Below are 15238 nucleotides of genomic sequence, written 5' to 3' on the forward strand. Positions count from 1 at the left end.
CGTTTTGATTTGATCAGAATCAGAAATCAGAAGAGGTTTTATTGCCACAATATGTACACTTGTGTGAAATGTACCTTATTCTATTTAAAATTGTTTTATTTCCTAATGTCTTTGCTTTGTCTATGTTTCTTACTGCTTTAACTGCTCCCGTAATGTTTGATGTTAAACACTTTGGATTACCTTTCTGCTAAAATGTGCTCTACAAATTAAGTCGCCTTGCCTGTTAAAATAAGACGTCAGTTACATTCTTCAGTTTTGAACTAAAACGTCGCAAGCGGTCTTATTTTGAAAATCCTAAACGGAAGCCGAACGGTCTGGCACCGTCCAGCTTCACACCGGTAGCTGCTTCCCTCCCTCCATTCATTTCATTCGCACAGTCGCATCCTAGCAGCGAGCCCTCCCCTCCTGTTTCTCTCCGCCTGGAAAGATGGCTGCTCCGGTGGTGGTGAGGAGCTCCGGCCCGGCGCTCTGCCCGAGCTTCGCGGAGGTCTGTTCGTTCCTGGAGCGATTCGGAGCGGCGTTGGACCTGCCCGAGATGACCTACCCACAGATGGAGAGGTATCTGCGGGACACAACGACCGGTGAGAGATCGGTCGTAGCGGTGGTTGCGGGGCTAAGAAGTGGTAGAAAGCTGCGACACTTCCAACCGAAGGGGTCCATCACCATCACCACCACCACCACCACCATCACCACCACCATCACCATCGTGATGATGGTGGCGGAAAATGTTGAGTGTGTGGCCCGGAAGAGCAGCGTTAGATCCGGGGTTTTAGTCAGCGGGCTTCTACGCTCTCTTACCCGGTTGTGGGGCACATTTTTTGGCCCGGGTCGGAGTCAGTTTTCCCTTTAAAAGAGAAGCATTATTGTCCAAGTTTTTAAGGCAATATGTGGACAGAGAAAAACACGTAGACTGGCAACAGAAAGCTGTGAAATTCCGTACACTTTTGGCAGATGTTTGTGGTAAAGTTAGGAGGAACGGTCGCAGCTGAGACGGTTAGTTAGAGTCGAGTGACAGATCGTCGATAATGTTGTCAAGGCTCGTATTGATCTGTTAACAGTAAACTTGGTGTGGGGGCCATGATGCAGCACTGCCTAGTGACCACACACAGCCAAGGGAAATAAAAGAAGGAACAGTCAAACGCCACTCGCAGTTTTGTATTGGACGTTAATGGAGCTTGCATGGCATGTCCTATGTCACTAGAACCCATCATGTCTGCTGTTTCCACTTTGAGTGAAACAGGCTTCCTCAAAATAACAATAATACACATTACGTGATGTGTTTTTTTATTGTTATTATTTTTTTTTTAATTAAATGTGCTCGTTTTATTTCCTTGTTATTGGTCTTCAAATAGTTCACGGTTGTGTCCATGAGTTGAATATTACATCCTAAAATCAAATACATGTAGAGTACTACAGCAAGCTTGGCAGTAATGACGTACGCCATGCGTAGCGACTGGTCCTTCTTTCTAGTTTCCTTGCTCTTAGCAACCAGCTAGCTAGCTAGCTAGCTCCGGAGTGTTGTCAGGTGTAATTTTTCACCGGCCTTGCCTCACAGCCAGCGGGGCTGTGATGGCATCAGTGTCCCCTGTGTTTGTGTGTTGATCGTGTGTTAATGGCGATGATATTTTCTCCCCCTCTATCTGCATTTCAGACGGCTTTTAAAACGGAGCGACTAACGTTAGCTAAAAACACTGGATGTTTTTTTTTTTTTTATGGGGGCTAAAGTGGTTGCCAAATTCGCACATGCGCAGTAGCGACTCTGACTAACTAACGGTTATTTAACGTCTAGGATCAACTTTTGGTTAAAGTACAGCACACCGCGTATAAGTACACGTTCACCGCGTTATGAGTTATCATAAGTGATGTTTTTGAGTTTTATTAGTAGCTTCCCGTGTTTCAAACCGTGAATGCCGCTCATATTTAGCTATACTTTAACGCTAGTTAGCTAAAATAAGTTCCCTGACATTTTAAATTCAATTAATACCACGTAATGCGTTTTTTTCTCGGGATTCTGAGTCTGTGTTGATAAAAATTAAACGTAGAAAACTGTGTCTGCAGCAGAGAAAACCGGAATTTACTGTAAATTCAACAGTCTCCGTAACAGTCTCACACCAGACCACACAATAGAGCCACTTCTATATTTCTTTTAGTAATGGTATGCCACAAGATTGTATTTATATTGTATTTATTGTTACGACTTTATTTTGTTGTGACGGGAGAACAGTGTCATGGCAACAATAATCAGAGGACACCCTGACACAACAAATCTTTTAATAAACCTTGAATAAAAAACTAAATAAAATATAATAGACACAATTAATGTTACAATTTCATTCATAATGTCAAATCGTAAGTTATCTAAGGAAACTTTACAGAGGTACATGTCAATATCTGATAGAAATGCCATAAAAGTTGGCTTTCTTCTTGGGATATTTCATCTTAACATTAAAGCATTTTCCAACAGTGATGTAAATATTTACTATTAACTTATTTTTGAATTCATAAGAGAGTAGTAGTATGAACTCAGTTCCAACCAACACTTCATCAGGAGGAATGCTTGTTGTGGATTTATTGTGATTTACTGAAGTGTTTTATGTTTCTAATCATGCTCTTGTGTGTATTCCAGTTCCTAAACCTCTTGTGGAGCTCCATGTGAAGCTGCTCAGAAAACTGGGGAGGTCTGTTACTACTGACCGCTGGGAAAAATACCTGGCTAAGGTAAGGGCTGTGTGTAGTGTGTGTGTGTGTGTGTGTGTGTGTGTGTATGTGTGTGTGTGTATTTGGCATCAGATTCCATTTAAACTTCACTTGACATGATTAAATCCAACTTACTGAAGAGGATCAGTGCTCGCTTGTTGCATCTTAAGAGACACATCTCAGGTTTGTGCTCAAGTTTCTCATCTGTGACCTCACCACACAGAGAAACTAAATAAATGTGCAGGAAGTGATCGTTAGTGGGGTTTGGATGCAGTTACAACCCCCTGTTTGTCATTTACTGTAGGACAATAACAAAGGTGTATTAGTGCACAAAAGTCTGACTTTAACCCTTACTCATGTTGTGGTCAACAGACGTATGACAGAAGATTAAACCTTTGTATCAGCCTTGAGACAGAGAACATATCTAATCGTTATTTCCTCCAGGTTTGTCTGGAGTTGAACAGTACCTGGGCATGGGAGCTGGAACAGAAGGGCTACCAGGAGATGTCCATGGAGTGCAAGTCATGCATTCTCAAAGTATGACATGCCCTGTCTTTACTCCGTGTAATAAGTGTATAAAAGACTGAAACTTCTGCAGTCAGTGCAACACATTACTCTTTTGAATTAATCTCTTTGGTATAAATTCAACCCTTTACGCATCCTTCTCCTCTTTCCACACATTTATTGTGTGTGTTTACCCTTCAGTATCTCTGCGAGTGTCAGTTCGACGACAACCTAAAGTTCAAGATGGCGATTAACGAGGAGGAACCAGAGAAGATGCGTCTGCAGCCTATAGGTCGGGACCAGCAGGGCCTGATGTACTGGCTTCAGCTAGACCAGGAGCAGAATATCCGGCTGTACACGGAGGAGCAGGACGATCTGGACGGATCCACCTGGAAGTGCATCGTCAGGTACTATTCTTAATCTGGCGGATACACTTCTCATTGTGTGTTGAGTGTCTCGTCTATTATTGTTGTTTTTCTTTGTAAAAAAAGTAGAGTTCTTTACAATCTGGATCCTGTTTTCTTAGAAAAGTTGTTTTACATACTTGTGTTTGATTTGATTCATTGCCAATTAACCTGCCAACCCTGGCTTAAGGCTAACTTAAAGTTAACTCATCACTTATTTTTTTCTTAAAATGAATTGTTGGTCCCTGCTGGATGACAGGCTGCAGGTTCAGGTTCATGTTCACAGGATCACCACGAAGTCCATTCAAATTCTGTCCCCCTGTAGTTTTTTTTTTTTTTTAATTTTTATCTTACTTATGCCACTAGCTTGAGCCACTTGTCCAAACTGTTTTTTCAGGACTCGGAACGACCTCGCTGAGGCTCTGGAGCTACTGAAGTCCCAGGTTGAACCAAAACAGAATCAAGACCAGAACCAGGCCGGGTCCAGGAGTGCCAGCCCCACAGAGAAAGATGCAGGTGTGTTGAGCGAATGAGTAGATGTTGCATGCATCTTAGGGTTTATATTATGGAGGGGGCAATCTTATAATTTACAACACTGTGTGTGTGTGTGTGTGTGTGTGTGTGTGTGTGTGTGTGTGTGTGTGTGTGACACGATTTAGGGAAAGATGGCATTGGTAGCACTGACCCCGAACCCGCCAAGACCACAGAGGAACGAACCGACAGTGAGAGGGTTGACCCTGTAAAAGAAGAAGAACTCCTAACACCAGGTACACAGATTAAAGAAACTGCTGGTTATCCAATATTTATGTTTTGTTTCATAAGAAATGCCCCTCGATGTGAGTCTTTCAAACTGAAACATCGGATAGATACCTTATTAGTTGAAGTAATAATAATAGTGATAACATAAAGTAATAATTCAATCTACACAACTCTACAAAGAAGGAAATATCTCTCCATTCCCGTTATAAACCTTGTCTCCATCTTTTCTTTGTATAAATGGTACAACCTGATAGATGAATATAATCATTCTTGATGTAAAGAATGAGACCTTTATTTCTTTATTAGAAAGTGTACAGTTTGGGGGAAATGAGGAGAGAGGGAGAGTCGGGATGACGTGCAGAGGTGGAAGAAGTACTCAGATTTTTAAAGTGGAAATACCACAGTGTAAAAAATACTGTTACAAGTAAAGGACCTGCATTCAAAATGTCACTTAAGTAAAAGTACAGAAGTACTAACATCAAAATAAACTTAAAGTACTAACAGAATGGCCCATTTCAGAATTGTACATATTATTATTGTCGATGAAATCCTTTATAAATTGAGTTATATTGTATTAATAATCTGAATCTACAAAGTAACTAAAGCTTTCATATAAATCTAGTGGAGTTAAATGATGACATTTGCCTCTGAGATACAGTGGAGTAGAAGGATAAAGTTGCGTAAAATGGTAAGTTAAGCACAAGGAAATTCAAAATTGTACTGAAGCAAACTTACTTAGTTACATTGCACCACTGCAACAAAAGACCTCAGCGAGACTCAAACTGCGTATGTTGTGCTTACATGGACAGCACTTTAATCTTCTAGGGCAGTGGTTCCCAAACTTTTTCTGCTCAAGACCCAAAAGAGAAATTTGGTGTCTCCCCGGGACCCAAATTTACGGAACAAAACCATGAATTTAAATGTATATGAAGTATAATTATTCCAATATAAAAGAAAACAAAAACCGTAAAGGTCTCTATTCCCCTTCCTGGGTCTCTGTCCCCTCCCATCGTCCCTCAGTGCCAACACAAACATTATTTTTAAATAACGCTGACTTGAATTTAATGAGATGTGTGTGTCTGGTTGAAGATATCAACCAGCTGATCTGGTCTAGGTTCGGTTTTGGAAAGTGCCCTTCTGGGGGTCATGCTGAGCATTTAGTCTGCTCTCTGCCAGATATCCCGACCCTAAGTTTGGGAAACACTGCTCTAGGGCACCTTGAATTAGATTTCTGTCACTAAAGAAAGGGGACGGGAAACCTGCCAAAGTATTCACTACTACGAGCCTGTACTGACAGTTGTTTACCAGCTCTAGTGGCTGACAAACATTATCCACACTACATTTAATTTGATTCAAATTATCTTCTATTCTACCTGATCAGCTCCTTGCACGCTGTGACTCTCTCGGTTGCTGTTTCTAGTAGTGTAATTGTTTTGTCTTTTTTTATGTTGCAGTGATAAAGCTGGAGGAATCCACAAAGCTGGAGAACCCCGGTGCTGAGGTGAAGGAAGAGAAGACGGACCACAAAGCATCGCCTGTGTTTGATAACCGCGTGAGCACCATCACCACCGTCATCAAATCAGAGTCCAGGGACCCGGACGCTCCCAAAAACGCCGTGTCGGTGGTCATGGCGCCAGGTGCGACTGTGACAAAACCAGACCTGAACAAGGAAGAGGAAGTAGAGCGGGCAGTTGTCAGGAGCAACCAGCAGGCCAAGATACCACTGAAGAAGAGGGAGCTTAAGCTCGCTGAGAGCTACCACAGCAACCACCTTAACAACAGCAACAGCAGCAGTATTATTGTCTGTAACCCGTCAGTGATCCAGACCAAAGACAGTCAGGAAAAAGAGGGGAAGTTGCCGAGCTCGTTAGCGCCCCCTGGTGGTCCAGCTGCCTCACAACCCCAGCAGCAGGAAGCCGTCACTGCACCGAGGCAAAAACTGAGCAACGGGAGAGCGTCTCTCCCCTTGACGCACAAAGAGGGACAGAATGGAGTTATAGGGGTCATAGGTCAAGTTGGCGTTGTAAGTCACGTAGGGGTTATCCGCAGCCCATCTGAGCGGCACAGAGCCCCCGGTGCTGAGCAGCAGGAACAAAATGGGCCCAGTTTGGACCACAGAGGCTCCAGAGCTGGGGAGGATGAGAGGGAAGTGAGCCGGCAGTCAGTGCTGGTAAGGAAGGGACCGGTTGAAGGGGAGACGCCAGCAGCAGCCGCCCCCCCTCTTCCTCCTCCTGCAGCAGCGATGGAGGCTCAAACAGCCAGAAAACTATCGTTGTCATCCTTAAAATCTGATCCAGTCTCTGAAGCTGTAGAGAGAAAAGTGGATTCTGTTACTCTTCCCTCGCTGTCTCAGTCCACAGAAGACCAGGGTAAAAAAGTAACAGAGGAGCAGTTTGACAGGGGGGGGGGACCTGGGCACAGCAGTCATCAACAGAAGGATGACAACCTGAATGAGAGGAAAGAGAGGAGAAGAGAGGCGTCCGGGCACCTCGAGGCAGAAGAAGGAAGCAAAGGTGACCATGACAAGAATAAAAGCACTTTAGGAAAGTCGGAATCAGGGAGCACCACTCCACTTCTAAAAGTAGACCAGCAGGATAAAGAGGACCACCAAGAAGATGGGGTCAATGGGGGTTTGGCTGTCCAGGTTAGGGTGAAGGACACTGGGCTTGGATCGGTGGAGAGGCAGGGTCCATTGGAGGAAGCCTCCTCGGAGCTCCAGAAAGAAGGAATCCGGTTGAAGATCAAGATTCCCCCCCACCGGAGAAACAAGTTGAGGGGAAAAGGGGGAAAGGAGGAGGAGAAAGAGAGGGAGCAAGAGGCGCAAGAAGATGGGAGGGCGCTGAGGAGATCTGCAAGAATTTGCAGGTATGAGTATATTACAATTCCTGAAACTGGGGGGTTATTATTAGAGAATACACTTTGTTTGTTGTAATCTCAGATACAGCTGGTTGGATTCTGACAATAAATCTTGTCCCATCTGCACCTTTTTTCTTGAAGATCTGCTTTGCCAACCTGCAGGCCGAGCTCGAAGGTGACTGAGAGCCAGAGGAAGAAACCACAAAAAAAACAGGCACGGCCCGACAGAACGAGGGAAGAAGAAGAGGAGGAGGAGGATGAGGAGGAGGAGGAAGAAGAGGAAGAGGAGCGGAGCTCAACTACAAAGAACGATGGAACAACAGAACCTGGCACGCAAATTAGGAAGCAGAGGGTAATCAGTTATTTTAGTTTGTGTCCTGTCTGGGAGAATGAACACATAAACTTAAGTTAAACTTTATAATAATAACCTTCATTAATGGACGGTAAATTGATAGTTAATTAATCTTTAGTTAATTGCCATTTAACTGTTAATAATTCTTAACAGTGCTGAAAATGAACAGTTTATTGTTACACACATTATATCCCTCATATACTATATTAGGTATCGGGTAATCATTCAAAAATGTTTGTAAGCTTTTAAGAAACCATTTTTAAAACATCTATAAAGATGATATTGATAGATGGAGCAGACTATTTAACAAGGTACTATAGTCATCTGTTGCAACTTTATAATAACCATCCAGACACTGTTTATAGACGGTTAACAGACCAACTAGTAACCCTTAGCAACGTGTTAGGAACATCTGCTCCATCTATCAATATAATCTTTATAGATATTATAAAAATGGTTTCTTAAAGGCTTACAAACTTTTTTTAATTATTACCTTATACCCAATATAGTATATGAGGGATATAATGTGTGTAACAATAAACTGTTCATTTTCAGCACTATTAAGAATTATTAGTTATATTTTAATTGTTTGTTAACATATAAATGACAATCAATTTCCCCTCTGTTAATGATGGTTATTATAAAGTGTTACCAACTTTATTTTAATTTTTTTCTCTGACTATTTCTCTCATTTTCAGGGTAAACGGAGGCATCGACGGCCCCGATGGTCCAACATTCGTGCTAAGAGACGCAAACTGAACGAGGGAGAGGAGGTGGAGGACAGAGGGAGGAAAAAAGGAGAGGGGGAGAGTGAGGGAGGGAGCGACTCTGAACAATCATGTAAATCAGACGAGATTCCCAGTGAGGACGCCTGCAGTCACTGTGGCCTGCCCAACCACCCTGAACTGGTGAGACAAGAGTGTGTGTGTGTGTGTGTGTGTGTGTGTGTGTGTGTGTGTGTGTGTGTGTGTGTGTGTGTGTGTGTGTGTGTGTGTGTGTGTGTGTGTGCGTGTGTGTGTTTGAGAGATACTATTTCAATATTCTGTTATACCCATACCAAAGTATTTGGACATCCCCTGTCCACATACTGTACGTTTGGGTACTTTTAGTCTGGGGGTGGTTTTTATGATGTGTTCAAGGTCCTGTGGTTTTATTTAAGGATAATCTTAATTCTGCAGAATGCAGTGATATTTAAGACTACAGGGAATTTCCATCTTTGTGGCAAAGGTTTGGGAAAGTTCTCCTATTTCAACACGATGATGCCTCTGTTCACAAAGCCACGTCCATAAAATAAATAGTTTTCTTAGTTTGGGGTGGAGGGGCGATTACAGTGTCACCGGCGGAGGATGAGGCAGAGCGAGAGCTGCAGTCTGTGGTCTCTTTTACTCGATGAATTACTTTCATTCATTAACTTTCATTAAACAGAAAACAATGAGGTCATTTAAAGGTTCGGTTGTTATTGTGTGTTTTGTGTGTGGTGTGTAACAGCTGGCGATGTTAAGGCAAGAAGTTGTCACTATGAGTAACTGAGTTATTGTGTGTGTGTGTGTGTGTGTGTGTGTGTGTGTGTGTGTGTGTGTGTGTGTGTGTCCTCAGATCCTGCTGTGTGACTCTTGTGATAATGGATACCACACTGCCTGTCTGCGGCCGCCCCTCATGTTGATCCCAGATGGAGAGTGGTTCTGTCCCCCCTGCCAACATGTAAGCTGTGTGTGTGACACCGAGAAGGACCGACAACATATCGATTAACGTACTAATTACCCTATTAATACCCTACCGGTTGGTCAATAATGTGTTTAAGCAGTTGCAGGTTTGAGTAAATCTTCATTTTGACTTTTGCTTTTGTATTGACAGAAGCATTGTGTTGTTATGACCGTTCAACCTTAGCAAAACCTTACTTTGAGAAATGTTTATTTAACAAAATACACCAAAGTTCTCCAATATTTCCTCTTGACCAAACACAAGCAGCCAAACAAGAACCTTTTCTAAATAAAATAGGGTAAATTTACACTATTTGATATGACTATTAGATTTGTTTTTAATAAGCAATTAGGATTACAATTGTAAAAAGACATTCAATGCTAGCTTTCAGTACTTAAAAGTCATCATAAGTGGTGCTTGGGACAGATTTCAGTGCCACTAATAAAGTGTTGAGGAATGCTAATAAACAAGAAGACATTTTAAAGGAGTAGTTTTCCAACATTTCTTTTGTGGATTTTGGTTTTCTGCTATTCAGAAGCTGCTGTGTGAGAAACTGGAGGAGCAGCTGCAGAACCTGGACAGTGCTCTGAAGAAAAGAGAGAGAGCAGAGAGGAGGTAAACACACACACACACACACACACACACACACACACACTGTGATCATCTTTCTAAAAAAACACTCAAAACGATGTGGATTTTGACCCTTCTCTCTTCCTGTCTGTTCAGGAGGGAGCGGCTAGTGTACGTGGGAATCAGTGTGGAGAACATCATCCCTGTAAGTCATCTTCATATTCGTTTAAACACATTTTTAATGCCAGACGTTGTAATGTGTAAATTGGAATATGAAGTTTCATTAACTAGCTACCATTCTGAATGAAGACGCTCACTCATATTTGCATTTGTCACTGAGGAAGCACTGCACTTTAGTATTGATAGCTTATGCCCAAACTTTCTTTGTACTACCTTTAAATCCGTTGTTATACTGGTCATTTTAGCCTAACTTAATATATATATATCTATCTGGAAAATGTCTACTTATAGTAATATCCACCTGTATATTATATTCATAGTACATATCCACCTGTAAATCTTATTTACAATACTTGTTATCTATATATTATATTCATAGGACAAATCTATCTGTAAAATTCTGTTTATAAAAGTATTCATTTCTATATTTATCCAGTACATATCCATGTCCTTTACTTATGAACCAGTGTATATCCTGCACCTGCTGCTATTGCACTTCTGGTTAGACCCAAACTGCATTTCGTTGTTTTGTAACTGTGTAATGACAATAAAGTGGAATCTAATCTAATCTAAACATTTACATTCGGCATAGCAAGCCTCTCAGCTGTTTTTTTTTACCTGGGCTTTCTAAGTTGGACCAATGAAAATCAAATGTTTGAATTGATGTCAGTTGGCTGGGATTTTCCAACATGCAACGCAGCATGTCAATGAACCAGTCTAATCTTGTGAAACGAACTTAAACCAAACTTAACACGGTGGCCATCTGTTTGATGTCAAAGAAACATTACCTTGGATTTCACTGTGCAAAATGAAAAATAATTTGTCCGCACGGTTTTAGGAGGGAGACGAAGTGGAAGAGGAGAAGACTGCAAAAAAGAAAGATCCCAAAAAGAGCAAAAATCTCGGGAGGAGATCAACCCGAACCAGGAAACACATCAGCTACAGGTGGGTGTGGCCTGACGGGGTTAAATGCACCGGGCAAAACACATTGTGTCTCTCAAAACACAAGAAATGCAAAGCTACTTTTTTGGATAATTTTGGATCATTATTACTATAATACTATAATCTGTCAGTATTACAAATAACGTGTGAGGATAGTGTCATGCTTTGGCAAGCATTGAATTTAATAAAAACTCTCAAGTCTGTGTGTGTGTGTGTGTGCGTCTGTGCGTGCGTCTGTGCGTCTGTGTGTGTGTCTCTGCATCTGTGTGTCTGTCTGTGCGTCTGCGCGTGTGTGTGTGTGTGTGCGCGCGTCTGTCTCTGTGTCTATTTCGGCTTGTGTGTGCGTCTGTGTGTGTGTCTCTGCGTCTTTGTCTATGCGTCTGTGTGTCTGTTTGTGCGTCTGCGCGTGTGTGTGCATGTGTGTGTGTGTGTGTGTGTGTGTGCGCGCGTCTGTCTCTGTGTCTATTTCGGCGTGTGTGTATGCGTGTCTGTGTGTGTGTGTGTCTGTCTGTGCGTCTGCGTGTGTGTGTGTGTGTGTGTGTGTGTGTGTCTGTCTGTGTGTGTGTGTGTGTGTGTCTCTCTGTCTGTCTGTCTGTCTGTCTGTGTGTGTGTGTGTGTGTGTGTGTGTGTTGTAGGTTTGATGACTTTGACGATGCCATCGATGAGGCTATAGAGGAGGACATCAGGGACCTCTGTGGAGGTGAGTGGACGATGTGATGAACATAGAAACAGACTTTTTATTATTTTATACATATATTTCTATTTAAAAAAATGCATTTCTGCTTAGAGGGCGTTTTCATACCTGCCTTATCTTTGAGTTAAATCAAATCTGATTACGCTTCGGTACGTCTCTTTTTTACGTAAATCTACCTCAACCGGACCCGACTACCAGGTGTACTCTAGCAGCTTTCTGTCACTCGTCTCTCCGTGGTCGTAACTTCGCTCACAAAGAAATATCTGTAAAATTATTTAAATCAAATGAGCTGATTTGGACGTGAACATGTGAGAAACATGCACTATTCCAACGGTGAACAGTGATGGGATTGCTAAAGTTAAGGGGGAAAAAGTGAACAGTTATGTAGTCAAATGATTTGAATCAAAGAGATTCATGATTCCCTCCTCTAGATTCATGGTGTCTTTCTGGTCTTTGTCACTTTATTTGTTAAAATCACCCCATTATATTGAGGCAGTGCCATATATTCTGTACATTTCTTTACACAGCTATGGTAACAGCGGTTTGTTATGTAGAGCACCCAGTTTCCGATGCATCATATTGATAAATTGAACACTATTCTGATGTAGGAGCAGGGCAAGGCAGAGACATCACCGCCATCCTATCAGAGGACGGGAAGGAGAGCCAGCGGCCAATCAGAAGCCAGGCTCACTCTGCATCCAGGAACAGGAGCAGGAACAGGAAGAAGCGGAGGCTGAATGACCTGGAGAGTGACAGCACTGCAGCGGAGAGTGAAGACGAGTTCATGCTCAGCAACAGGTAACACACACACACACACACACACACACACACACACACACACACACACACACACACACACACTCTCCCCCCCTGTTCTCTCTTTATAAAAGTGTTTGTTTTCAGCCGTCTTATAGTTTTTTTCCTCTTCCCCTTTTACAGCTCAGAGGACGAGGAATTTGCTGCGTCAGGTGCTGATGATGACGAGGAAGATGAAGATGCGGGCAGCGACGTGGGCAGCTTGGAGAGTGGGACCCGCCCCCGACGGGCAGTGAAAGGGGCACCTAAGCACCGGCCCAGCAAGACCCAACGCAGGGGCAGGAAACGGCTGAGACGGCGGCGGAGACGCTCCTCCGAGGAAGAGGAGGAAGACACTGATGAAGAACTGGGTGAGTGCACGGCGAGTGGAAACGGCCGCCCTGCAACACAGAATACTTTGCATTAAATACGCAGAGTTGAACTAGCGTTGAAACATTATAGTCACTCTTATTACCTGCTTCATTGGGGAAGTTTTTCAGCTCCTGAAACAGGGTTTTAGGCATATTTTATTTATTTATTAAGATTTTATTCAACTTTTATATTACAATTTTATAACTGAGTTAGTTGTAACTTTACGCGAGTATAAATGTCAAACTTTCTCTGGTTCCAGCTTCTTAAATGAGATGATTTGTTGAGTTTCTTTGTCATATATTGTTGTAAATTGAATATCTCGGACATCTGAAGATGTCACGTCACAGGAAATGGGAATTTTTTTAACATTTCTTCACATTCATATAGACTAAAGGATTATTTGTTAATTGTAGTCCTAATTTAAATGTCTACGCAGCTGGGAAGTTTTCAAAAAGGAATATATTAGTGATGAGAAATTATAACTATTTCTTCCTATTTCATAGACCAAATGATGAAATATCTACACAGATGTGAAGTTTTCAAGCTTTTAGGACAACAACTAATTCATTATCTATATATTGGATATTTGTCCATCAAAAGTTCCCAGAGTTTGAAGTGATGTCTCAAAATGTCGGGTTTTGTCCGACCAAAAGTCCAACATCCAAAGATATTCAGTTTCTCATTATAAGAAGCAAAGAAGAAGGGGAAGTCATTCGGGAACCCGGAACCAGAGAAGATCCTGGGAGCAACTAATCGATTATCAAAACAATTGTCATCTGAGAGTCTTGTCCCTGTCCCTGTCCCCCGTCTTCTCCAGGCTCGGATCAGTTCAGCAACACGACCGACAGCGAGACGGACAAAAAGAGGCGTGGTCTGCGGCGTGGCCAGCGGCAGCAGGTCAACTACCGCGAGACGTCGGAGTCGTCCGACAACTCCCGGACGTCCGCCAAGAAGGTCAGAGTGAAACCCCGCGGCAGACCACGCAAGGAGCGTCTCTCCAGCGACTACAGCGATGGTGAGTCCTCTGAGATCACTGAGCACGTGTCCCATGTGTCTTCACACTCCTACACACACATTCAATTTAAGATGAAGACTGGGTTTCCATTCAAGTGTTATTTATGTGAAGAATGAATGTGATAAAACTCACGGTACTGCAAGAAAACAAGTCCCACGGTTGACCAGAGTAACTGAATAAATAGTGGAAATGGGACCTGTAGTGGCTTGTTTTTAATTATGTATTAAGTAATTTCTATAGATTTGTTTATTAATCCCCAGTGGGGAAACTACAATGTACAGTCTGCGTACACACTTTGTTAGTAACCACACACAGGCCTGAAATACACACACATGCTCAGGACCTGTACATGCACTAATGGAGAAATGTCAGAGTGTGGGGGGGGGGGAAGGGGCTGCCATCTGAACCAGCGCTCTAAGTGGTTGGGGGGGTACGGTGCTCAAGAGCACCTGGCAGTGCCCAGGAGGTGAGGTGGCATCTCTCCAGCCACCAATCCACACTCTCTGTACTTTTTGGTCCATACGGGGATTGAACCAGCGACCCTCCGGTTCCCAACCCAACTACCCACGGACTGAGCTACTGTTGTGGGTCAGGAGGATCATTTAAGTGCACCTCATCAGTGTAACTCTTCTTTGTTTTTTCTATTAGTGTCGCCTTCTTCCAGAGACTCGGAGGAGGAGGATTATGAAGACGAAGAGGAGGATGACCAGAGACGAAGAGTGAACAAGAGGAGGAGACAGGAGGAAGACCTCCGGAGACACAGGACGGGGGAGAAGCGGAGGAGATTCAGACACCACGAGGACGAGGAGGACGACCGAGAGAGAGGGAGGCGGCTGAAAAGGAAACTGTTGGAGAAGGAGAAGGACAGAGACAAGCGGAGGAGGCTAAAGAGGACGGAGAAAGAAGAGGAGGACCTGGAGAAGATGGGCAGAGGGAAGAGGAGAGAGATTCTGTCACAGCAGCGGCGCAAACGGCTCGCTCAGATGCTGAAAAAAAGGCGGCCTTCAACAGACGAGGAGGACGAGTCGGAGTCGGACGCATCGGACTCGTCGTCGGAAGAGGATCGTCCGGTCCGCAAAAGACTCAACCGCATTGACTCTGATGAAGATGATGAAGAGGAAGACGAGGAGTTGGAGGAAGAAGAGGAGGAAACCCAGAAGGTGACGACGAAGAAGGCGGATCAGAGGGCCGACAGCGACACTCAGGAAAAGGGGAGAGGCCGTAGTCTGTCTCCGTCACACGGACATCGGACCGCCAGAGGCCCGGCGAAGCCTGGACCCGGAGGTCCCGCTGAGCCCACGGACAGTGCTGGATCAGGCATGCAGGGCAGGCACAATGGCCCCTTACACCCGGGGCAGGGGCAGGGGGAGGGGCAGGGGGAGGGGCAGGGGGAGGGG

General features: G+C 43.6%; 1 protein-coding gene across 1 annotated transcript; it reads left to right on the forward strand.

Moving 5' to 3' along the window:
• Positions 1 to 328: 328 nt before the first annotated feature.
• On the forward strand, positions 329 to 15235 carry rsf1a (remodeling and spacing factor 1a; the record flags this gene model as incomplete). The annotated part of the gene is made up of 18 exons (XM_034867802.1): positions 329 to 581; positions 2627 to 2718; positions 3142 to 3234; positions 3403 to 3608; positions 4003 to 4121; positions 4265 to 4372; positions 5819 to 7229; positions 7383 to 7572; positions 8271 to 8480; positions 9169 to 9273; positions 9809 to 9888; positions 10000 to 10048; positions 10862 to 10968; positions 11601 to 11665; positions 12268 to 12457; positions 12599 to 12825; positions 13644 to 13841; positions 14490 to 15235. Coding segments are annotated over exons 1-18 (4350 nt in total), but the record flags the coding sequence as incomplete, so codon positions are not given.
• Positions 15236 to 15238: the final 3 nt, after the last annotated feature.

This window comes from Etheostoma cragini, chromosome 3 (assembly GCF_013103735.1).
Source record: "Etheostoma cragini isolate CJK2018 chromosome 3, CSU_Ecrag_1.0, whole genome shotgun sequence".
NCBI lineage: Eukaryota > Metazoa > Chordata > Actinopteri > Perciformes > Percidae > Etheostoma > Etheostoma cragini.